This window comes from Procambarus clarkii, chromosome 9 (assembly GCF_040958095.1).
Source record: "Procambarus clarkii isolate CNS0578487 chromosome 9, FALCON_Pclarkii_2.0, whole genome shotgun sequence".
Lineage (NCBI taxonomy): Eukaryota > Metazoa > Arthropoda > Malacostraca > Decapoda > Cambaridae > Procambarus > Procambarus clarkii.
This window is the reverse complement of record NC_091158.1, coordinates 32,589,521-32,616,234: the sequence shown is the minus strand read 5'-3', so window position 1 is coordinate 32,616,234 and position 26,714 is coordinate 32,589,521. Positions and strand designations below refer to the sequence as shown.

The 26,714-nt window shown below is 43.3% G+C and overlaps 1 protein-coding gene across 1 annotated transcript; it reads right to left on the bottom strand.

Moving 5' to 3' along the window:
- Positions 1 to 17,831: 17,831 nt before the first annotated feature.
- Positions 17,832 to 21,308, bottom strand: LOC138362860 (gastrula zinc finger protein XlCGF9.1-like). The gene is made up of 3 exons (XM_069321432.1): positions 21,173 to 21,308; positions 20,737 to 20,890; positions 17,832 to 17,889 (listed from the first exon to the last, which is right to left on the bottom strand). Exons 1-3 carry the CDS (start codon positions 21,306 to 21,308, stop codon positions 17,832 to 17,834), a joined length of 348 nt encoding a protein of 115 aa, XP_069177533.1.
- Between the last annotated feature and the right edge of the window lie 5,406 nt (positions 21,309 to 26,714).

The window sequence follows — 26,714 nt, the reverse complement described above, 5'->3', positions numbered from 1 at the left end:
GAATGTCATTAATGTAAATGAGAAAGAGTACGCAAGTAATTATCAAAAGAGGGCACCAAGCCCGGAAGGCTACGAAGCACCATCAACTGTGTGGGATATAAAAAAAATGGTAAATATCACTAAGGATGCCAATTCGAAAACAAAAGTGCATAAGGCAGACAATATCAAAGGTATCTGATTCCTCAAGGATTCTATCGAGGAACAAGTGACCACGAGGGACAATCAGGAAACAAGACTCCTGGAAGTCAGGACATTCTACAAGGATATGCACGACAGTAAGAGGAACAATGCAGTTTGGAAAATAAAGAGCAGGGCGGCGCTCCATTAAGTGCCTATGAATTAAACATTTATGGCTAATACGTAATCTCATCAGAGCCATTTCTCAGCACCAATTATGGTGATGGGAGGAGGGCCATGGGGACACACTACCTTTAAGAGTATGCAGTTTGTCACGAGTAACAGAAGACCAACAATCCTGCCAATGGGTAAGGATGGAGGAATGAATAACTGGGTAGAAGTCAGAATAAGGAACACCTTTAAGGGAGATGGGGCAAGTGCAGATAGCCTCCTTAGTGACAGAGTCCGCACGCTCATTTAAGGACACACAAATATGGCTGGGAAACCGGCAAAATTCCACTGTCTTAAATCTATTGGAGATAAGAAACAGCCAATGTTGAATTTCGACTGCAACCGAATGAACTGGATTAAAGGGCTCCAGAGCCATGAGGGCACTGTGAGAGTCAACTACAACAACAAAGGAAAATTGATAACAAGAAAGCTGTTGACAAAGAGCATACAAAATAGCACAAAGTTCTGCTGTGGAGATGCTAGTCTCTGGATGAAGGCGACACATAGGTGTGGTCAGGAAAAACAACAGAGCAGGCTACACCATCTGCAGACTTTGACCCCATCTTTGAAGACAGAAATGGAGCGGAAGTGTGAAGAAAAGTGTGCAAGGAAAAGTACGACATATGCGAGTGTGAGGAGGGTGTTGTAGGGACTGTGCAATGTAGCAAAGACAGTAGCGATCATGGCGATCCTGTAGATACAGTATGCCTGTTTCATCATACCGGCTTAGGGTAGGAGTCAAACGCAAGGCACCAGAGCTGAGGCATAACCCATTATGGTGCAGAGCATCAAGACAGCAAAGAGTAGGAGAGGCAGACGAGTAAGCAAGACAACCATACTCGAGTTTAGACAGCACGAAGGTGGAGCGTGCTCGTATCAGCTCCCAAGGAAGTATAACTTACCTTAAGTAAGTTAAGGACCTTAGAGCATCCAACTCAGAGGTTAGAGATATGGGGAGACCAAAACAAACGAGTTTCAAAGATTAACTCCATAAGTTTAGCAAAACCTTTGCACAAAAGGGGATTACCATAAAGCGACAAAGGGGGACGAAGAGCGATCTACTTCCGAGTAAAAGTCATCGCAAAAGTTTTAGTTGTAGAGAACTTGATGCCATGATTGGTGGCCCAGGATGACACGGCATCAATCGCAAGTTGAAGTCGCCGTTGAAGGAAAGGCAAGTCATCACCTTGACAGCAATGGGTAAGATTGTCAACATAGAGAGCTGATGAGATTCCAGAGGGAAGGGAGTAAAGAAGACCACTGAGGGCAACCAGGAAAATTAGTAAGTGCTCAGAACACTACTGTGAGGTACACCTTCATATTGCCGTAAAGAGGCAGAATGGTACAAACCATCACTAAAGGAACGATTAGAGCGGAAGCTTCGTAGGAAGAGGAAGAGATTACCACGAATGGAGTTGGGACAAAATATGGTATCTCCAGGTGGTATCATATGCCTTTTCCAGGTCAAAAAAAGGACAGCAACAACAGAGGTCTTTGCAGCAAAAGCAGTACATATATAGACCATGTTCACCAAGACATCAGTCATGACACTTGTAAAAGCCAAATTGAGAAGGCAAGTGGTGGCGATAGTGTTCTAAGAACAACATCATAATGACATTGAACATAAGTTCAAAGAGTTTGCAGACGCAACTCGTGAAGGCAATGGGGCAGATGTCCTTAGCAGCTATCCCTAGAGACCCTGGTTTCTGAATAGGAAAAACCACCACCTGAAGCCAGTTCTCAGGGACAGATGATGACTGCCAGATAAGGTTAAACAGATTCAGTATATACTGAAACCATGCATTGAGAGAGGTGACATTCATTAGGAGATGTTTCGCTTTCTGAGCCCGCTGCCATAGAACCGCAGAGAGTCAGGGCAGACTGGTGTTCGGAGAGAGAGATCATTATAGAGAAGATGGAGACGCATGCGAAAATCTATAGGACAAGATTCATGAAGGTGCTTAGGAATAAGGAAAGATGGAGGAAGACTAGAACCGGAGCCACCTGTCGAAAAAGGGGAACACAGTTCGGTAGCGACTGACACAGGATCCGCCACAATAGAATCATGGAAGTGAAGGACTGGTGAGACATCTGGAACAAACTTACCCACAATCTTATGGGTTTTCTTCCAGATCTGGGGCAGAGGAATATCAGACGTAATGGTGGAGACAAAAGATTTCCAACTCTCAAGTTTAACCGTACGGACCGCAGTCACCTTATAAAACAAAAGAAAACAGCCGTCTGTCTGCATCTGTCTTTCTTCCAGGCTGCACTCTTACAGAGGACAGTCGAAACACCCAGCATTCCACCTGGGAACGCACTTCCGCATGCCCCTGGAGGTAGAGCAAGGAATAGAGTGGAGGGCAGCGTTTAATATGGTGTGGTGAAAAAGGAGTAGGGCTCGACGGTGAGGCAGATAGGAGAGGTCAGAAAGAGTAGCATGTAGAGTGAATAGATTCCAGTCAGCCTTGGCAAACTGCCACCTAGGGAAGGAGAGAGAAGGGTGAAAAAAGAAAAAGGTGACAAGGATGGGGAAATGGTCACTGTTATGGAGGTCACGAAGAATCCACCACGTGAAATCTAAATAAAGAGAAAACGAAAAAGAGGGAGGTGGTGATGAAGAAGAGGAACTACAGGAGGGGTAAAAGTCAAAGCGATGACAAGAGGCGAGAGGAAGGATGTTGGAAGGACCGCGCAAGATATCAAAGACAGTAGCGATCACGGCGATCCTGGAAAGATAGGAAGGCAATATCAACATATAAGTTGAGGGTGTGAGTCGAACAAAAGGCACCAGAGCTGAGGCGCAACCCAGTACGGTGCAAAGCATCAAGACGACGAAGAGTAGAAGGAGACGAGTAAGCAGGGCAACCATAATCGAGTTTAGACAGGACGAGAGACGAATGTAAAGAGAGGAGTGTGCGGCTATCAGCTCCCCAAGAAGTATGGGTCAAAACCTTAAGGATGGTAAGGGTCTTGGAGCATTCAACTCGGAGGTAAGAGATATGAGGCGACCAAGACAAACGAGTGTCAAAGATTAACCCCAAAAGCTTAGTGGACTCCCTGAACACAAGGAGATGACCATAAAGCAAAAGAGGGACAAAGAATGACATGCTTCTGAGAAAAAGTCATAGCACAAGTCTTAGACATAGAGAACTTGAAGCCATGATCAGTTGCCCAAGATGACATGGCATCAATCGCAAGTTGAAGCCACCGTTGAAGGAGAGGCGAATCATCATCCCGACAGGAAAGGGTAAGATTGTCGACATAGAGAGTGAAGAAGACGCCAGAAGGGAGGAAAAAAGACCATTGAGGGCAACTAGAAAAAGAGTAGTGCTCAGAACACTACCTTGGGGTACACCCTCATATTGCCTAAAAGGGGCAGAGAGAGTGGCACTAAGCCTAACTCGAAAAAAACGAGAGATAAATCTTTGGAGGAAGAGAGGGAGATTACCACGAAGGCAAGATGAATGAAGTTGTGACAGAATATGATATCTCCAGGTGGTGTCGTAAGCCTTTTTCAGGTCAAAGAAGACGGCAACAACAGAGGTCATCGCAGCAACAGCAGTACGAATATAGACCTCCAAGTTTGCCAGGACATCTGTTGTGCTGCGGCACTTGCGAAAACCAAATTAAGAAGGGGAGAGGTGGTTAGTGTTCTAAAAACCACATCAGACAAACGTTAACCATACGTTCAAAAGAGTTTGCAGATAACTCATGAGGGCAATAGGGTGGAAGTCCTTAGGGAATGTCCTGAGAGACCCTGGAAACATAACAGGGAGGACGGGTAGGACAACAGCATCGAGCCAGTCCTCAGGTACTGAAGACGACTCTCAGACCCGATTATACAGACTCAGTAAATACCGAGACATGCACAGAGGGAGATGGCGAAGCATCTCATAATGAATGCCATCGGAACCCACTGCCATAGAACCACAGAGGGACCGAACCACAGAGACTTAAGTTCAGAGAGAGAGAAGGGATCGTTATAGGGAAGGCTGAGATGAGTGCAGAAATCTAAGGGACGAAATTTAAGAACAGGCTTACGAAGAAGGAAAGATTGAGGAAGATGAGAACCAGAGCTAACAGACGAAAAGTGGGAACCCAGTTCGGTCGCAACGTGCAACGGGTCTACCACAAGAGTATCACGGAGGTGGAGGACCGGCGAGACATCAGAAGCAAACTTACCCACTATCTTGCGGATACCCCTCCAGATCTGCGGCAGACTATTTTCGGACGTAATGGTGGAAACATAAGACCTCCAACACTCACGTTTGTCTGTACAGATGGTCCTACGGACCACTGAACTCACTTTCCGAAACAAAAGACAAAAATCAGCCATCTGCCGGCGGTGGTGTCTCTTCCAGGCTGCACACTTATAGCAGACAGCCCAAGCACAGTCCACATTCCACCAGGGAACGCACTTCCATGTTCCCTGAGAGGTAGAGCGAGGAATAGAGTGGAGGGCAGCATTGAAGACGGTGTCATGAAAAAGGAGGAGGGAGCGAGGGAGAAGCAAAATGGAGAGGTCGGAGAGTAGCACAGAGGGTAAATTGATGCCAGTCAGCCTCGGCAAACCGCCACCTAGGGAAGGAGAGGGCAGGGTGAAAAAAAAAGGTAACAAGGATGGGGAAATGGTCACTGCCATGGAAGTCATCAAGAACCTGCCATGTGAAATTCAAGTAAAGAGACGACGAGCAAAGAAAAAATCAAGAAAGGAAAGGGTGCAGTCCAAGAGTCCAAATGAGTGGGCTCATCAGAATTCCTTAGAGACAGGGAAGAAGGGAGGACGAACGGTTCGAGAAGGCGACCCTGGCTGTTTGTCAGAACATCACCCCAGAGGGTATGTCGACAACTGAAATCACCCAGCAGGAGCACAAGGCTCTGGCAAGGAGTCCACTAGGTGTTTAAGATCGGGAAGAGAAAGCGGCACATTTGGGGGAGATAAATGGAACAAACTGTGTACCATTTATGCACAAAGACACGGGAAACAGAACATTGAAGAGGTGATGGAAAAAGTAAGGGGACGAAGGGAACATCAGAACGAATCAAAAGCAGAAAAGTTATTGGCCCCAGCAAAATCTGAAGGGGGGGGGCAGGGGGAGAGAAAGGAATAATCACGAGCACCAAGCATCGGCTCCTGGAGACGGACACAAAGGGGCGAAAACTGTGAAATCAAAAGTTAGAATTCATGGAAATTAGTGTAATATCCATGAATATTCCATTGAAGAATAGACATCGACAAAAAGAGAAAGGACAGGAACAGAGAACAATGAAGAAACAAAGGTTAAAAAGGAACACAGCATGTCAAAGAAATGCAGGATCAGGATCAGGGTCAGCGAAGTCAGGGATAGTGGGCATGGGTAAACTGAGTAAAGATGGAGGGAAGGGAGTGGGAGGACAGACCACAGGCAGATGAGCAGGGTCCAGAGGAGGAGGCAACCGAGAGGGACTGTCAAGGACAGCAGGAGGGGCAGAAACTGGGGAGCACACCTCAGCAAGGGCAGGAACTGAGAGCGTAGCAGGGGCCAAAGAAACCTCCAAAGCAGGAACAGGGGGCTCGACCACCGAAATGGGAGGGGTGGAGCGATAGAGTCAGAGGTAGGGGGGCGAGGATGAAAGTGAAGCTTTCTTACCAGTCGGGGAGGAGGAAGGAGATAAGCCAGGCTTTTGCTTCTGATTCAGAGAGGCAGGTGTTCCAGCAGCAACGTACTGGGCAACAGACTCAAACGTCTCAACAGAAGAACGAGAGCAAACAACACGATGATCGCTAGGAGAAGGATAGACATCAGCCCACACAGACAGGCGGCATGGAGAGCTAAGAGACGGAGGAAAAGGATGGGAAGGAGGATCAAAGGGAGTTGAGAAAGAAGACACAGGAGACATAACAGACTGGGTAGAAAGAAGGGGAACCCCAGACAGAGAACCAGGAGGGGGGACCCTTCGGGTCAGAATGCAAAGGAACAGGGGAGCAGGCGGTGGGCGTATCTGGGTCTAAGGCCTGGAAACTGTTGTGAGACTGAGGAAGGTGGGAAGAACGAGGAGAGGAAGAGTGCAACACGTGAGCATAAGAAACCCCAGCGAAAGGGGAAGGAAGGGGATGATGAACTTGGCGCCTCGCCTCAGGAAAAGACAAACGTTCCCAGTGCTTCAAGTTGAGGACAGCTGCCTCGTGTTTGTAATGGATACACACGCGAGAGAAGGTAGGGTGGGCATCACCACAATTGAGGCAGCGAGCCTGGGGAGAAGTGCACTCCGACTTAAAGTGACCTTCGTTCCCACACATAGGGCAGAGAGAGAGAGAATACTGGAGCATTTGAGGGCACCATGTCCGAACTTCCAGCACTTATTACAAAGCCGAGAAGAGGGTATGTACTCCTGAATGGAGCATCTGGCACCAGCAAGAATAACAGAGGGCGAAAGTGTCCAACCATCAAAGGTAATTTTCACAAGCCAAAGGGACAGACGGCGACGGCCACGAGGGGGTCGTGAAAGTGTAAACCTGGAGAACAGAATGGCCTTGGGCCTCGAGGACATGTTTAATATCCTGGTGGCAGTCCTTGAGGTTCCTAATACCGGTTGTAACATGGTGTGGGAGGAGAACAGTGCCAACACTGGCACTTAACTGAGCATTCTTGGAGACCCCAACAGGGAGGGTCACCTCAATGCAGGACAAAGTAGCCAAGTGGACAGCTGCATCCCGAGAAGAAGCAGCAACAACATGCGTACCGAGATGGGTAGGGTTAAAAGTAACAGAGGCATCTACTGAATCAACAAGGTGCCTATGGAGGGAGAAATTGTCAGGAGTAGAATCTAAATGATGGAGGTCAAAGTACTTAGTCCACGTAGCAAGATCAAACAAGGCATGGTACGAATTGGTATGGGAAGGAAGCATGCGAGAGCAGCCATGGCAGGGACGGTGGTGAGAACCCCCTAGAGAGAGAGAGAGAGGGGGGTCATAAGGTGCAGTAGTCACAATGAGAGATGGAGTCGTACTAGGGGACGAGGTAGTCACCACAGAGGGCTTGGGGCTCAACCCAACCACAGAAGAGGAAGGGGAGCGGGGGAGTAGTCCAGTCTGGGCCCAATGTAGCGGGGGCTACAGAGCCCAGTCTTCCAGCACAGTCCGACTCAGGGGCCTGGTCACCCACCCCCCATGAGCCTGGGAAAGGGAAGTCGTTTCATCAACCATGTAGCAGTCTTTCTAAAAGTTTGGGGCCTGGAACAGCTCGGGCCAGTGCAGGAAGGGTGCATCGTCTCTCAGCAGTGCCCTCCCCCCTTTTTAACAAGGAGTCCTACTGCATAGTTCATTCTCCCACACTAGTGCAAAGACCCCACTCCCCCTATTGTCCCAGCCTGGACACCCAGCCATCCACTCAGGGCTACCCCTCCAGCGGGCGGTCCGATGGCTCACAAGCCCCCTATGTGGTGCCCATCTGCATGTACAACACACAAAGAGGGGACAGGAGAGGGGGCAAAGGCAACCCTCACTAGTCCCAGGGTGGTGTACGTGAGCCCCTCACCACGACAAGGTGACACCATAGAGGGAAGAGGCGAGAAGAGCAGATGTACTCCTGAATACAGCATCTGGCACCAAGAGTTACGGAAGACGGAAGGGACCTATCAAAAGTGATTTTCGTTACACAAAGAGACTGGCCATGATGACCACGAGGGAGGGCGAGTAACATATTAATAAGGAGGATAGAATGGCCTTGGGCCTCAAGGACATGTTTATTATGGTAGTCTTTAAGTTCCTTATCACCAGTTGCTACATGGTATGGAAGAATAACTGTGCCAATCCTGGCATTTATTTAACCAGGCATTTTTTTATATTCGAACCGGTGTCTCCCCAATGCAGGACAACGAGGCTAAGTGGACAGCTGCTTCCCGAGAAGGAGCTGCAACAACACGTGTACCAGTATGGGTGGGGTTAAAAGTGACAAAGGTATCCACCAAATCAACTAGAGTAAGAGTAATTAGGTCAAGTGGAGGAGTAGGTCTGTATATTAAAGAGGAGCTGGAATGCACAGAGCTCCTGAACTTGACCAATGAGGTGGTAGAGGTACTTGGAATCATGGTAGAGAATATAAATCTAATTATTATTCTAATATACAAACTGCCAGATGCAACAGTTCAGGAATTCACTGAGCAGATCCACAAAATAGAAAATAGCCTTGATAACCTAGCAAACCCAGTACCAGATATTATCTTCCTTGGAGACTTCAATCTACCCAGTTTACAATGGAGAATAATAAACAGTAATACTATAGCATGAAATCAACCTGGAAATAACCAATCACAGGTCAGAGAACTACTGAGATTCTGTGACAAATTCTCGCTCAGTCAGCAGATTACAGAACCGACTAGGAATGAGAACACGCTGGACCTCATATTCACGAATAATGATGAGCTAATCAGAGACATTACTGTCTCGGACACTACGTACTCGGACCACAAGCTCATTGAAGTGGAAACTAACATTAATAATGGTAGTAGGCCCAAGAGAAACAACAAGCGAGAAGGGCTATTCAATAAATTAAATTTTAATAATAAAAGGATAGACTCGGAGAAAATAAACAAGGAACTTACAACATTCAATGGGAAAATGTTTAAGTAATAAAAATCCTACACAAGGTCCAACGTAGAAAGAGAACACAGACGACATTACAGAAGAAGAAAAAAGTTAACAGAAGTGCTGAAGCAGACACGACTTTCCATACAAAGAAGGAATAATTTAAACAGGGAGATTGAAGAAATTGAACAGACTGAAGCATTCATATCAACTTGACGAAAGGCAACTAAAACAGAAAGCAATTCAAAAAATAAAGAAATACCCAAAATATTTCTTCACATATGCTAAATCAAAAGCAAAAACCACTGCCAGTATTGGACCTATTCGTACTAGTGAAGGTTCATACACTGAGGATGACAAAGAAATTAGTGAAATCCTAAAAAAGCAATATGAGGACATGTTTAGCACCCCGATACACAGCATGAAAGTGGAAGATCCGGACAACTTCTTTACGCGTGATATACAAACCCCTGTAAATATAATTGATATCAACACGAGCGTGGCAGGTTTTGAAAGAGAAATTGACAATATGCCCATGCACTCAGCCCCGGGTTCAGACTCATGGAATTCAATATTTATAATGAAATTCAAAGTGCCAGTAGCACAGGCACTCAGTATAGTGTGGAGAAAGAGCTTGGACACGGGGGAGATACCAGATGCGCTTAAAGCAGCAGACATAGCCCCTCCACACAAGGGAGGTAGCAAAGCATTGGCAAAGAATTATAGACCAGTTGCACTTACGTCCCACATAATAAAATTACTGTATTTGAGAGAGCGATCAGGAGTCAGGTCACTAGTTTCATGGAGACCAATGACCTCCACAATTCAGGCCAACATGGATTTAGAGCAGGAAGATCATGCCTCTCACAGATACTTGACCATTATGACAAAATCACTGAGGCATTAGAAGAAAAACAGAGTTCAGATGTAGTATACACAGATTCGCAAAGGCATTCGATAAATGTGACCATGAAGTGATAGCACACAAAATGAGGTCAATGGGAATAACTGGTAAAGTAGGATGCTGGATACTCAGTTTTCTGTCGAACAGACCAGAGAGAGTAACAGTTAACCATATAAAATCGAGTCCAAGAGCAGTTAAAAGCTACAGTATCTCAAGGTACAGTCCTTGCACCATGGCTTTTCCTTATTCTCATATCAGATATAGACTCAAATACAAGGCACAGCTTTGTATCATCCTTTGCAGATGACACAAAAATCAGCATGAAAATTACCTCTGCTGAAGATATTGAAAAACTACAAGCAGATATTAATAAAGTTTTCGACTGGGCTACAGAAAATAACGTGATGTTTAACAGCGATAAATTCCAGGTACTAAGATACAGTAAAAGTGAGAACCTTAAACTTAATACAGGGTACAAAACACAATCAAATTTGCCCATAGTAGGAAAGAAACATGTAAAGGATTTGGGAATAATGATGTCTGATGACCTAAATTTTAGGGAGCATAACCAAGCAAATATTGCGGCAGCCAGGAAAATGATAGGATAGATTACGGGAACTTTCAAATCCAGGGATCCCATCACAATGGTTGTACTCTTCAAATCACTTGTGCTGTCCCATCTTGAGTACTGCTCAGTACTCACTTCCCCATTTTGAGCAGGAGAGATTGCTGAAATAGAGGGAGTACAGAGAACATATACTGGATACATAAACGAGATAAAGCATCTAAATTATTGGGATCGTCTCAAAGCTCTCCGAATGTACTCACTAGAAAGACGATGGGAGAAATATCAAATAATATACAAGTGGGAAAATACTGGAGGGCCAGGTCCCAAATCTGCACAGTAAAATAACAACATACTGGAGTGAACAAAATGGTAGAAAATGCAGAGTACTGTACAACCAGTGAAGAGTAGGGGTGCCATAGGCACAATTTAGAGAGAACTATATAAACATCAGAGGTCCATGGTTGTTCAACATCCTCCCAGCGAGCATAAGAAATATTGCCGGAACAACCGTGGACATCTTCAAGAGGAAACTAGATAGTTTCCTCCAACGAGTGCCGGACCAACCGGGCTGCGATGGGTATGTGGGCCTGTGGGCTGCTGCAAGCAACAGCCTAGTGGACCAAACTCTCACAAGTCAAACCTGGCCTCGGGCCGGGCTTGGGGAGTAGAAGAACCCCCAGAACCCCATCAACCAGGTATCAACTAGGTGTTTATGGATGAATAAATCATCAGGACGAGTAGAATTAACATGACCGAGATTAAAATACTTAGTTCATGTAGCAGGACTTGTAGCGAGTAGATTATCCCAATAATATACTCGCTCCAAATGCATTGTTAATATTCCTGTCAACCTTTGGAGATGAATGAGGTGAGGCGTTGCCTGGGCAACACGGTGAGGTGTTGCCCGAGCATATAAGCAGCGGTGTAGCGAACATTGGCTAGTCTACTTTCAAGTGTGGTCTAGAGCAGACACTTGCGAGATACTGTACCGACGCTCAGTGCGCTCAACTCACACCAAAGTATCACCGGTGTACTTCTGTATATTCGACCAAATATATATATAGTATCTTAGTGTCTGTGTTTATTTGTCACCATACTTTACGTAACAATAGAACCGTTACATTGGTGACGCAGTGAGTGAAAAAGAACACCTAGTCACAAACTAGATCTTCGCCATGGATTTATCTACCAGGTTTCCAGCATACAACGCAGATGAGCCAGAATTTTGGTTCATGCAGATGGAGGCTATTTTCGACCTTCACGAAATTTTGACTGAGAAAGCCCGATATGCCTGTACCCTGCCAACACTTACCTCGGAGGCTATGCACACTGCCTCCGCTGTCATCACTGCGCCATCACCGGACACCAGGACGTACACTGCATTGAAGGCCGCTCTTCTACAGGCAGCAATGAAACGCCGCATTCAACAAAGGGACCAACTCCTCACTGACAAAAGATTAGCAGACAAAACACCAGCTCAGCTTCTGTGGCATATTCAGTATGTGATGCATACTGCAACTGGCCCAGCCCCCAGCGAGATTGTGAGATCACTGTGGATACAACTCTGTCCAAAACACATTCAACCGGCCCTATTCAGTATGGCTGACGACACCCCATTAGCCCAGCTGGCTACACTGGCAGACTGGCTTCATACGACGTCTAATAACACTATATTGTCCCACCTCAGTGATACACAGCAGACTACAGACACCCAACAACTCGACGTCCTCCAGAACCGGCGTTTCGTCCACCCAGGGAAAACGTACCATGCGAATCCAGTATCAGTCTCTAGGCGACAGCGAGAACGTCGGGGAAAGCTTTGTTCTTACCACCAGAAGTTTGGACACCAAGCCTGCACCTGTAGGGCTCCTTGTTCCTGGTCGGGAAACTACTTCGGCGGGGACTGTTAACGGCCAGTGACCCCGCCATTTCAAACACTACACTGCTCTACATATCTGACGTCATAACCAAACGCCGTTTCCTCGTTGACACAGGTGCAGCAGCTAGCGTGTTGCCTCCCCCACTAGTCAAACCAACCCGTACTCCTGGTTTGGACTTACGAGCCGCCAATGGTACGTCCGTCCGTACATATGGGACCCGCGCCCTGGTTCTCGAGTTCGCCTCTCTGGGTCGCTTTACGTGGACTTTCCTCATAGCGGATGTGGAACAACCCATTCTTGGATGGGATTTCCTGCAACACCATCGACTTATGGTGGATCCCGCAGGTGCAGTACTTCGAGCCTCTCCTAGTACCTCTACACAAGTTAACATCGTCACCCCAGTCGCATCTACGGAACTTCAAGCACTCCTGGATGAATTCAAAGATGTGACCCAACCCGCCAGCCCTCGACCAGAGGTGCAACATACGATTACGCATCACATTACTACAACGGGAGCACCTACCTTCGCCAGACCACGCCGCCTGGCACCGGAACAACTGGCGGTAGCACGTGCTGAATTCAATAAGCTACAGGAGGCGGGAATAATCCGCCCTTCGAACAGTCCTTGGGCTTCACCTCTCCATATGGTCCCGAAAACAGCCCCAGGGGAATGGCACCCTTGCGGAGACTACAGGGCTCTCAACGTTCGCACTCTGCCGGATCGCTACCCAATACCACACATCCAGGATTTCTCACAGGGATTGAGCAACGCAACAGTTTTTTCGAAAATTGACCTTGTGCGGGCATTTCACCAGATCCCTGTGGAACCGGCAGACATTCCGAAAACAGCGATCACAACACCTTTTGGACTGTTTGAATTCGTCCGGATGCCTTTTGGTCTACGGAATGCAGCCCAGACATTCCAACGCTTCATCGACCAAGTAGTTAAGGACCTTCCTTTTGGCTACGCCTACATTGACGATCTGCTGGTGGCCAGTACATCACCAACAGAACATCTGCTACACCTCCGACTCCTTCTCACCCGTCTGCGCAACTTCGGCTTGCAGCTCAACTCCGAGAAGTGTATTTTCCATGTTCCAGAGCTGGATTTCTTGGGACACCGTGTGTCAGCAGCAGGGGTCCAACCACTAGAGAAGAAAATCGAGGCAATCAAGGAATTCCCGCGCCCATCTACTCCAAAGAAGTTGCAAGAATTTCTTGGTGTAGGGAATTTTTATCATCGATTCATCCCACATTGTTCGGACATCTTGCGACACTTATACGACCTCTTACGAGGTCGGAAACTCACGTCCCGTCTTCCGTTGGAGTGGACTCCCCAGGCAGAGACAGCATTCACCGACATAAAACACAAGCTGGCGGAATTCACCTTGCTCGCACACCCAGTGTCTGACGCTCCCACCAATCTATCTACCGACGCTTCAAACACAGCAATTGGTGCTGTACTACAACAGCTCATTGAAGGAGAATGGCGCCCAATTGCATTCTTTTCAGCGCGCCTGTCACCCACTGAAGAGAAGTACAGCACTTTTGATAGGGAACTGCTCGCCATCTACTCAGCCATACATTTCCGGCACTTTCTCGAGGGGCGGAACTTCCACATCCTCACAGACCACAAACCTCTCACTTATGCGCTGGCGGCCAAGGGTGATGCTCACTCTCCTCGAGTAGCCAACCACCTGGGATTTATTTCCCAATTTACCTCGGATATCCGCCATGTCAAAGGAACTAATAATGTCATAGCCGATGCACTGTCTCGACCCACCATAAACCACGTCGTGACAAACCCAGCTCAGGTGGACTATTGTGTAATCAGTAAGGCCCAACGGGAAGACCCTGATCTGCAGCGATTACGAACATCTGACACAGCTCTCCGGTTCATCGAGATTCCCATGGAAGGTGGCGGAAGGATAATCTGTGACACCTCACGGACGGGAGCACTTAGGCCCTACATTCCTGCCCAGTTTTGCTGGAAAACGTTCTCAGTATTTCACTCCCTAGCACACCCAGGAGAACGTGCTTCCCAGAAACTACTAACGGAGCGTGTTGTATGGCCAGGAATCAATGCCGATGTTCGACGATGGACTCGCCCATGTCTCCAGTGCCAGCGAGCGAAAACACATCGTCACACAAAGAGCCCTCTTCAACAGTTTCCATTACCTTCTGACCGTTTCGAGGTGGTGCATGTAGACATCGTTGGACCATTACCGTCTGCAAGAGGATATTCTTATCTACTCACCTGCATCGATCGATTCTCCAGATGGCCGGAAGCAATCCCATTAATCAACATCTCAGCTGAGTCAGTGGTCCAGGCTTTCCTCTCTGGATGGGTCGCCCGTTTTGGCAGCCCCTCTGTCATCATCACCGACCAAGGACGACAGTTCGAATCATATCTATGGAAGGAACTTATGGAATTCCTCGGCACCACACATAACCGAACCACAGCATACCACCCCGAGTCGAACGGAATGGTAGAACGCTTTCATAGACAACTAAAAGCTGCCCTAAGAGCTCAAGCACGCCCTGATGATTGGATCGACAACCTTCCATTAGTCTTGCTTGGCATCCGTTCGGCCACGAAGGAGGGCAGTGGATTCTCGGCAGCAGACTTAGTATACGGATCTAGCCTGCGGCTCCCGGGCGAATTCTTAACCCCAACGCCACTTATCACACCCCCAGACCCCACTTTTGTCCAGAAATTACGGGCGGCCATGACAAACATTCGGCCTACACCACCACGCCAACCGACAACTCGTGCTACATATGTGCCTCATGAGCTCCACACAACTGAACACGTGTTTGTAAGAGTCGACGCTGTTCGACGCCCTCTACAGTCACCTTACGAAGGACCATTTAAAGTGGTTTCTCAAACACCGAAGTTCTTCACCATTGAACGCCGAGGACAGCGGGTAAACATCTCCATCGATCGCCTTAAACCAGCACACTGTGACGCTGCCCCAGACATCCCTCCAGAGACACATCCGCCGACTACGCAGTTCACTTTTCGACCACAGTTACCAGCAGCACCGCCACCTACGACAACGGACGATCCTGTACGACCTCTCACCCTACAACCCCAGTTACCAGCCGCACCACAACCTGATCCTGCGACGACGGACGATCCTGTGCGACCTCCCACCCTATGACCCCAGTTAGATGACATCAGCGAAGAGGAGGAAGTTAACTTTGATGGTTATGTAACGCGAGCAGGGCGTACAATTCGCCGACCAGCTAAGTTCCTTGATCAAGTATTTTTCCTTTCATCCCCTGGGAGGGGGAGTTCTGTAGCGAGTAGATTATCCCAATAATATACTCGCTCAAATGCATTGTTAATATTCCTGTCAACCTTTGGAGATGAATGAGGTGAGGCATTGCCTGGGCAACACGGTGAGGTGTTGCCCGAGCATACAAGCAGTGGTGTAGCGAACATTGGCTAGTCTACTTTCAAGTGTGGTCTAGCCCTTAAACTGCGCATGGCGTATATATACGCCCTGAGTAACATGTCCCATGGTGCGCATGGCGTATATATACGCCATAGGGTGCCAGGCTTGATTCAAATGGCCCGCGGCTACACGGGGTTCACAGTAGCTTCCTCAGGGCTCTTGTAAACAGATGCCATTTAAAAAAAAAATCGTGGGCAATATTCTCAGGTGTGAGAGGCACAGTACTGTTGGAGCAACCAAGGCCGGCGCACGCAGCATGAGCGAACAGCATTGATGTTCAGCTTGTGACCACAGCATCGCCGAAAAATGTCAAAATAAATATATAATTGTTATTATTTAGCGATGACAATATTACAGATGACCAATGACTGTGATATAAATAACCAGGGTTGTGATAATAGCAGGATTGTTGTAATAATTAGCGCTGTGTGAGGAGTGATGCTGAGAGACGGAGGGAGACAGCATTGTTTTCTGACTGTGTGGCCACCTGTTATTGTTTGCGTTCACCATACCAGCTCAGTGGTTCTCTATGGTGAACACAAATGTAGATACTTATATATAATGTGTGTATTAGTGTAATAACAGCAAAAGGATTATGCTGGGAGGAGCCATATGGGTGACGGAGGTGACGTCGTCTGCACGATTTCTCTAGCTGTTTAGAGGGTGGCCACTATGCTCTTTGGGCGCTCTACAAGCTTAGGTGTACAGTTACGGTTCATAAAACATGTAGATATTTATATATAATATGTGTATATAGGGTAATAACACTGCAAAAGGTATTGTTGGGGGAGAAAGTTTAGTGCGTGTGACCTTGAAAGAGTGAGGGAGCCGCCAGCCGCCATCTGTGTATAGCGACGACTCTTAGTGCCTGAACTAACTATATCAGCTTAGCTGAACAGTTGTGGTGAACAAAATATACACATACTTATATATAACGTCTGTATATAGTGTAATAACACCACAGCTGGTATTGTTGGGGGAGAAAGTTTAGTGCGTGTGTTGAGGGAGTGGCAGCGAGTGGCTGGCTGGTGTGTGGCAGTAACTCCTCGTTGCTTTTCGACTCTCAATACCAACTTAGTGGTTCGTTATGGTGACCAAAACATGCCAATACTTATATATAACCTGTGTATAGAGTGTAATAGCAGCAAAACTATTTGTTTATTGTTTTATAAACATAATAATTGAATCACTAATATGCACATCATACTTTTGAGTATAGCGATAATTAACCACTTTTATTATATAAATATATTACAATACACACTATTGAATAATATTACTGCAAAAAAACTAAGAAAAAATCAATCGGAGACATTGAAACAATTAGGTAATAATATCTTTGTGGCAACTCCCATCTGTCAACGCGGGTGACGCTGACCGGGTCTGACGACCGCTCTGTCAACGCCCACTTTTTGCCAGACTTCCTCGGTCAATTGCGCCCAAAATATGTCACCTACGATTTTTTTTTATTTTTTCCGTGCTCAGGGGACACAAATTAACATGTTTAGAAGACGAAAAAAATTTTTTGAATTTTTTTTTTTCTTGCGCACAGGGGTGTAAATGTCCATATGACCCCTGAGCAGTGTAAGGGCTAGAGCAGACACTTGCGAGATACTATACCGACGCTCAGTGCGCTCAACTCACACCAAAGTATCACCGGTGTACTTCTGTATATTCGACCAAATATATATATAGTATCTTAGTGTCTGTGTTTATTTGTCACCATACTTTACGTAACAATAGAACCGTTACAGACTAAACAAAGCTTGGAAGGTATTAGAACTGGAAGGCATTGTGCAAGTGTGACTGCGGAGAGGACGGCACCGAGCACCCTCAGTAAGAGGGGGGGTAAAAGGCGCAGTTGTTACAATGAGAGATGAAGCCACTCCATGTGATGAGGTGGTCATCACTGGGGGCTTGGGGCTCAACCCTGCCACAGAGGTAGAAGGGGAGCAGAGAGGGGTAGTCGGGACCTGGTAGACCAAGCTCTCACAAGTCAAGCCTGGCCTCGGGGATTAGAAAGACTCCCAAAACACCATCAAGCGGGTATCAAGCAGGGAAAGTCTGGAGCTGCTTGGTCTGGGACCAAAGTAGCTGGGGGTTACAGAGCCCGGCTTTCATCACAGTCCGACTCTGGGCCCTGGTCTCCCACCCCACATCTGAGAAGTTAAAAATAAGTGTCAGATATCAGCATGTAAATGAACAGGTAATCATTTCATCAACAAACAAGCCCCCATACCCACCATGACGCCACAATTAGAGGATAGGACACCCAATAGGATGTGGGCCCCCCCCCCTAAGGGTGCATCGTGGATATATGCCCTGCAATCACCACTTTAAGAACCATTAGTCCATCAAGATTGGGCTCAGCAACGAAGGAAAAGAGTGACAATAAAAGTGTCCCTTTGCTCAACAATTTCGGGTACCACAGTTTTACGGGCGAGAGACTGTGCCTCACCTAACACCCAGTGTCAAAACAGAAGACGACATCTAAAAGAATGATCAAGAATAGCAAAAAGTCGCTGGGAAATAGCAATTAAAAAGGAGAATTGGGAAGGAAAAAGTAAACTTAGTAGGAAAAAGCATTCAGCACAATTAGTGAAGAAGGCAGCAGGAGCATAAGGCTTCAAAAGGACAGAGGACACTGTCCCATGGAGCATCACACTCTAGCATCCGCCAACCAAGCCCCCTCACGATGGCAACGGGCTGGAAAGGGAGGGAGAGATGAAAAAGACGAGAGGGTGAAGATTACTGCCCGGTGAGACACCAGTGTTAATGGGTAGAGTGGGAAAATTGGAATTATTCACAGAGACATACTGGAGCCTGTCACTGAGGTAAGATTATAGGTATTGGAGGGAGTGATCTCTTACTCCGTAATGTTGTAATTTAAGAAAGTTAATGTGTTTACAATGTCAAAATGTCTTATGTAGGTCAACAAATAAATGAATAAGTTTTCCAAGGGCTGCATAAATGAAATTAATCATACTAACTGGGCATGATTGGTCCTGTTTTGGGCCTGAAGCCATTATGGGAAGAACTAAGTATAAATAGGAGTAAGGCTGCGTGTAAATTAACTTTAAAATAATTTAGACAAAATCGGCAGAATTGATATTGGTCTATAATTGTTGACTTCAGTGAGATTGCTGATTTTATGGACTAAGGTTACTCTTGCTTTTTTTCTCAAAATATCAGGAAAGGTTTAGAGTTCAAATAATTTGTTGTAGAGCAATGCAATGGCTGGAGCTAAAAATCTAGAGGTTTTTTTTTGTAAATTAGGGGTGGTATCTCAACATACAGTATCTATGCATGAGGTTCATTCATCCACTGCAAACTACCTCAAGCCCATCATCACCCAACAAAAATCTGCTATCAGAACAATAAAACTGTCTTCAAACAACACCCAACCTCTGTTTAAATCCCTGAACATGCTAAATATACACTCGCTCTACACATTCTCTTATGCTATTTACAAGTACAAAACCTTGTTCCTAAATGCTAACCCTGATCTGAAACTCTCCATTGATAGACGTAATAGAACCCACAAGCACCACAACATAAATATCTCTTTGATATAATTTTTTATATAAATTGAGTCAGGATAAAATAATTGCCAGACTAATATAACTTTGAATCAGGCTTTTTCACCCACAGGGTTATTGATCAATGGAACTTCTGACCCACCAAACCCATACCTGCCAAAACTGTACTGAATTTCAAAATATACCTGGAAAAAATCATGAAGGCAAACTGGGAGGGGGAAGGCAACCTTCAACAAGCCGACGACTTCCAGTTCTCATCAAGGCCACTCGGGTTAGTGGCCCTCAGGTAAATCGGGTAAAATATTATTCCCAGACAATTACAGCATAACTGATAAAGTTAGGCTAGAGTAATAAATTTCTGGTAAATTTAGAGTGATAAATTTTTAGAGTTATATAAATTTAAATTTCATATTATCTTCACTGACAGTTATAAATGCCAGTCTGCCTTCAATAAACTCTTTGGTGAAATATTTATAATCAAGAGAGGAACTCATAAATAAGCCAAAGCAAAAAATAAAAAATGGACATCAGTTTGCATATGAATCTGATGAGAAAATTCCTTGATTAGTATACATTTCCCTTCCAATGAAATGGTCTCATCTTAAGTATATCTCAGACTGTGTTCTTCACCAACTCCAATGCTAAATAATATTACAACAAAAATGTCCATAACTTAGCTACAGAGTATATAACATTTTAAATAAATTTCCACAGGAAGGAAAAAAAGGAAGCACATTATTTACATAAATATGAAGAAAAACATTTAAAGCTTTGTTTTACCTTTGCTAAATTAAAGAGATATTTCTATACAGTACTTATAAGCAATTTTGAGTTTTCCTACAGTGACAGCTTCTCCAGTTCTTGCTTGGTCATCTAACTTTCATAAAAGAACAATATAATAAAATATCTTCATATCTTTACCTTTCATTGTGAAGTGTATTTGTCAAACAAAATATAAACCTACAGTCTCCGTGGTGTAGTGAAAGACACTCGCCTGGTGTTCCGCGAGCGCTATGTCATGGGTTCGTATCCCGGCCGGGGAGGATTTACTGGGCGCAAATCCTTAACTGTAGCCTCTGTTTAACGCAACAGTAAAATGTGTACTTGGATGAAAAAAAGATTCTTCGGGGCAGGGGATCGTATTCCAGGGACCTGCCCGAAACGCTACACATACTAGTGACTGTACAAGAATGTAACAACTCTTGTACATATCTCAAAAAAAATTACCTCTGAAGAACATCCAACTGACATTGTGACAGCACGATAGCACACTGTTAGATTAAAGGTAAGTTAATATACCATAATGTGCCTCATTATCCTTCAACATTCTCTTAATTATCTTTCACACTCAAAGTGTTTAGCCTATTATCTGCATGTATCATCTTATGCCTCTTCATATGTCCAAGCTGACTGAATCTCTTACCACACTCTGGACAGTCGTGAGGTTTCTCACCTGAATGCACTAACATGTGAGTCTTCACATGTCCACGCTCACGGAATCTCTTTCCACACTCTGGACACTCGTGAGGTTTCTCACCTGAATGCACTAACATGTGAGTCTTCATATGTCCAAGCTGACTGAATTTCTTTCTACACTCTGCACACTCGTGAGGTTTGTCACCTGAATGCATTAACATGTGCCTTATTATAGTTCCACGTTCTCTAAATTTTTTGCCACACTCGGCACATTGTAAAGGTCTCTCATCCACATGCATCTTCCGGTGTGTCTTCATATGTCCAAGATGACCGAATCTCTTCCCACACTCTGGACATTCATGAGGTTTGTCACCTGAATGCACTAACATGTGCATTATTATAGTTCCACGTTCTCTAAATTTTTTGCCACACTCGGCACATTGAAAAGGTCTCTCATCCGCATGCACCATCCTGTGCTTATTCATACTTCCACGCCGACTGAATCTCTTCCCACACTCTGGACACTCGTGAGGTTTCTCACCTGAATGCACTAACATGTGACGCTCCACATGTGATGGACTGGTGAATACCTTCGGACACTGTGGACACTGGTGAGTCTTCATCTTCTTTATGACAGGTACAGTTTGTGTGAAGGTTTTCTCCCCCGGATGTTGGGAGAAGCGTCAAGGCTTGAGTGTTGTTTCTTAGAGTTAGACTTGATGTGAGCACTTGGCGGTCAATGGTGGTGCTTCTTCTTTATGATAGGTGCAGTTTGTGTCAAGGTTTTCCCTTAATGCTCGTGCAGGACCTCACCGGCTGGTGCGGTAAAATGGCGGCGGTTGTTTACCCTCTCATCACCTGAGCGTTCCAATGTTTTGGTCTGGTTCCACATATCACTTTTCCAACCTCTTATTTTTGTTTATATCTAGTCATTTGAAATTAACGCTTGTATTTATTCTCATGTTTTTGAATCAAAGAATGTACTTGGAATTGTTTCTTTAAACATAAGGCCACACGATTATACTTTTTGAAGGAAACAGCTCTCCCACAGGGATGCAAGATACTCTTTACATTGACAACACTAATTTTTTTGCCATTTCGGAAACCAGTTTTGGACGTTTCTCTTATGTGTACGTGTTCAATATTAAATCGACTATATAATGCTATTAATAATTAAATTATTATAAATTAAATAATTAAATTATTTATTATAAATAAATACTTAAAAAATGTATTATGTATGTTGTATTAAAAATTAAAAATACGGATGTACACTATTTCACTCGGAGATATTTGCATAATACGAATTATAATCTGAAAATATATACATATAACAATGTATAATCATGAGTGAAAAATCAAACAGGAAATTACTTAAGCACTTACGTGATAATCAATTCAATTTCTTTATTATGCACCCCATACCCATCCTGTGGGCGGTGGTGTAAAGGATTACAGAGGCACATAATCGGTTCAGGAACTGAACCCTCTAGTTCGTTTAGCTAAGCAAATAACAATGTTTGACGCTAGTTACAAAATTATCAATGTTGCATACACATGTACACACCCTCATATATACATGTACATATATATATATATATATATATATATATATATATATATATATATATATATATATATATATATATATATATATATATATATATATATATATATATATATATATATATATATATATATATATATATGTCGTACCTAGTAGCCAGAACTCACTTCTCAGCCTACTATTCAAGGCCCGATTTGCCTAATAAGCCAAGTTTTCCTGAATTAATATATTTACTATAATTTTTTTCTTATGAAATGATAAAGCAACCCTTTTCTCTATGTATGAGGTCAATTTTTTTTTATTGGAGTTAAAATTAACGTAGATATATGACCGAACCTAACCAACCCTACCTAACCTAACCTAACCTATATTTATAGGTAAGGTTAGGTTAGGTAGCCAAAAAAAGCTAGGTTAGGTTAGGTTAGGTAGGTTAGGTAGACGAAAAAACATTAATTCATGAAAACTTGGCTTATTAGGCAAATCGGGCGTTGAATAGTAGGCTGAGAAGTGCGTTCTGGCTATTAGGTACGACATATATATATATATATATATATATATATATATATATATATATATATATATATATATATATATATATATATATATATATATATATATATATATATATATGTCGTACCTAATAGCCAGAACGCACTTCTCAGCCTACTATTCAAGGCCCGATTTGCCTAATAAGCCAAGTTTTCATGAATTAATGTTTTTTCGTCTACCTAACCTACCTAACCTAACCTAACCTAGCTTTTTTTGGCTACCTAACCTAACCTTACCGATAAATATAGGTTAGGTTAGGTTAGGTAGGGTTGGTTAGGTTCGGTCATATATCTACGTTAATTTTAACTCCAATAAAAAAAAATTGACCTCATACATAGAGAAAAGGCTTGCTTTATCATTTCATAAGAAAAAAAATATAGTAAATATATAAATTCAGGAAAACTTGGCTTATTAGGCAAATCGGGCCTTGAATAGTAGGCTGAGAAGTGAGTTCTGGCTACTAGGTACGACATATATATATATATATATATATATATATATATATATATATATATATATATATATATATGTCGTACCTAGTAGCCAGAACTCACTTCTCAGCCTACTATGCAAGGCCCAATTTGCCTAATAAGCCAAGTTTTCATGAATTAATGTTTTTTCGTCTACCTAACCTACCTAACCTAACCTAACCTAGCTTTTTTTGGCTACCTAACCTAACCTTACCTATATATATAGGTTAGGTTAGGTTAGGTAGGGTTGGTTAGGTTCGGTCATATATCTACGTTAATTTTAACTCCAATAAAAAAAATTGACCTCATACATAGTGAAAAGGGTAGCTTTATCATTTCATAAGAAAAAAATTATAGTAAATATATTAATTCAGGAAAACTTGGCTTATTAGGCAAATCGGGCCTTGAATAGTAGGCTGAGAAGTGAGTTCTGGCTACTAGGTACGACATATATATATATATATATATATATATATATATATGTCGTACCTAATAGCCAGAACGCACTTCTCAGCCTACTATTCAAGGCCCGATTTGCCTAATAAGCCAAGTTTTCATGAATTAATGTTTTTTCGTCTACCTAACCTACCTAACCTAACCTAGCTTTTTTTGGCTACCTAACCTAACCTTACCTATAAATATAGGTTAGGTTAGGTTAGGTAGGGTTGGTTAGGTTCGGTCATATATCTACGTTAATTTTAACTCCAATAAAAAAAATTTGACCTCATACATAGAGAAAAGGGTTGCTTTATCATTTCATAAGAAAAAAATTATAGTAAATATATTAATTCAGGAAAACTTGGCTTATTAGGCAAATCGGGCCTTGAATAGTAGGCTGAGAAGTGAGTTCTGGCTACTAGGTACGACATATATATATATATATATATATATATATATATATATATATATATATATATATATATATATATATATATATACGTATACACATACACATATACATATACATACATATCTAATCACCCACACAAATACACACATCAATAATCTTTGTGTCACAAGTGACACAAAGAGGTGTCACAAGTGACATTACAAGAGGCTCACAACAGTCACTATACAAGGCACTTTACATCTATAGTGAGTCACACAGTTGCTAGTCTTGCTGCACACCCACCCAACTGGGCGGCAGCTTTACAGTCATGTGCATGCATTACCTACAGTAAGCAAATTTTGGATACTTCGCTAAAATTTCGGGCAGCACATCATTATGAATGAAGTACTTACACATTTCTTGGACACTATTGATGGTGTTATCTCTAAATTCCGCAATTTTTTCACATTCCATTATATAATGACGCAAAGTATGCGAATAGTTCTGCTGACAGAGTTTACATTTAGTCAAATCTACATCAGCAGATGTTACAAACTCCCAGAGGTATTTGTAGCCGAGCCTAAGCTTAGCAGTGGTAACATCTAGAAGTCTGATAACATTATTGGATGACCCATAGACGTGCGGTTCTTCATGCATAATAGAATGATGATAGATGGAGTAACTGGTGTGAATTTCACTTTGCCTCAAGTCTCCGTAATTTAGTTGATGTTTCTGGGATATTGCTGCCCTCAGGCTGCTCAAAGGCAGTCCAAGTTGGTAATCAATTCCCTCTTTACGACCAAAAGTCTTGGCTAGCTCATCGGTTCTATCATGCATTCGGAGACCAATAATCAACACGTCATAATATACTTTGGATGATATGTTCATCAACATGGAAGTGCTTAAGTTTTTTCCTTTCATAAGTTTCCTTCGTGGTTATACATTGTCTTCAACTCTACATTGTCATACTATTTTTATTTTTTTTTTTTATTTGAGATATATACAAGAGTTGTTACATTCTTGTACAGCCACTAGTACGCGTAGCGTTTCGGGCAAGTCCTTAATCCTATGGTCCCTGGAATACGATCCCCTGCCGCGAAGAATCGTTTTTTCATCCAAGTACACATTTTACTGTTGCGTTAAACAGAGGCTACAGTTAAGGAATTGCGCCCAGTAAATCCTCCCCGGCCAGGATACGAACCCATGACATAGCGCTCGCGGAACGCCAGGCGAGTGTCTTACCACTACACCACGGAGACTGTGAAAAAAAATTCATTACGTAAATTCATTACGTGTTAATTTTTTCATGAAGCCTGTGAGGTGCGGATAAAAGATAAACTTATAGCCATTTTTTTTTACTTACTCTTTGTAATTCTTCATATAGAATATCGTAGAATTATATAGAATAGGGTAGCAGCACAATGCTGCATATACCTAAGCTTATCAATGAAAAAAATGGATTTATATACACACACACAAATATATATATATATATATATGTATATATATATATATATATATATATATATATATATATATATATATATATATATATATATATATATATATATATATATATATATATATATATGCGGAAAATCCACAGAGAAATATGAAATGAGGTGAACGTTTCGGCTTTGTTAAAGCCTTTGTCAACACCAGACTGACTAAGGAGAAGGGAGAAGGGGAGGATATATAGGCCGACACCTGACCAACCCATCCCTAGGGTTGGTCAGGTGTAATTAACCAAAAAAGGTATAGCTTAGCTTAGAATGGTCAAAGAGGATTAAGCGGTCAGAGAATAAGGATGAAAGATTAAAGAAAAGCCTCATGAACACACAATATATGAATATACAATTATAATGAGACATTGTAAGCCTCTCTATCAGAGTTGTTTCTTAAACTGTTGTGCAATATTATAACTTAAAAATGGATCAAGTTTGTACATTCCAGTACTAACATTAAGAAGATTTGGACACTGACTGATTAGAGCAGACTCAATCAAATTCCGTTCCACGAAATCCCCACAATTGGTAATGCTTTTTGCCCCATTCCAGTTAATATTGTGATCGCATAAACTCGTATGTAGATACAATGCATTAGACGTTTGGGCAGTTCTAATACTATAAGCATGTTGTGACAACCGCAATTGTAAGGACTTTCCTGTTTGTCCAAGGTACACAGAATCACAATCATTGCAGGGAATCGAATACACACAACCTCCTGTATCAGGGGAGTTTTTTATTAAATTGGATTTGATCGTACTATTAGTAAACACCAAATTTATATTAAGTTTCTTAAAAATCAGAGACAATTTTTCAAGTCCACTCGCATAAGGTACCACCAATGAGTTAATAATTTTTGGTTTCGCCTTAGGGACGTGATTATAAAACGTACGCTTGGCTTGTACAAACGAGAAATCCAAAAACCTCTTAGGATATTGTAAACTCTTCCCAATTTCATATATTTTAGCAATCTCTTCATCAAAAAACTCAGGGCTGCAAATCCTCAAAGCTCGTAGAAACATTCCTGAAAATACTGCCTGTTTAACTTTACTATGATGATTCGAATAAAAATGAACATACGACCCCACGTTGGTAGGTTTATTTGTGAT

What these genes read in the sequence shown, in the direction of transcription:
- LOC138362860 (XM_069321432.1), bottom strand. Translation starts at nt 21,308, where the DNA reads ATGAAGACTCACCAGTGTCCACAGTGTCCGAAGGTATTCACCAGTCCA. An exon ending in GAGATTCAGTCGGCGTGGAA is followed by an intron (nt 20,891 to 21,172) that starts GTATGAATAAGC and finishes TAATGCATTCAG; the next exon opens with GTGACAAACCTCACGAGTGT. An exon ending in GGACATGTGAAGACTCACAT is followed by an intron (nt 17,890 to 20,736) that starts GTTAGTGCATTC and finishes TTAACTTCTCAG; the next exon opens with ATGTGGGGTGGGAGACCAGG.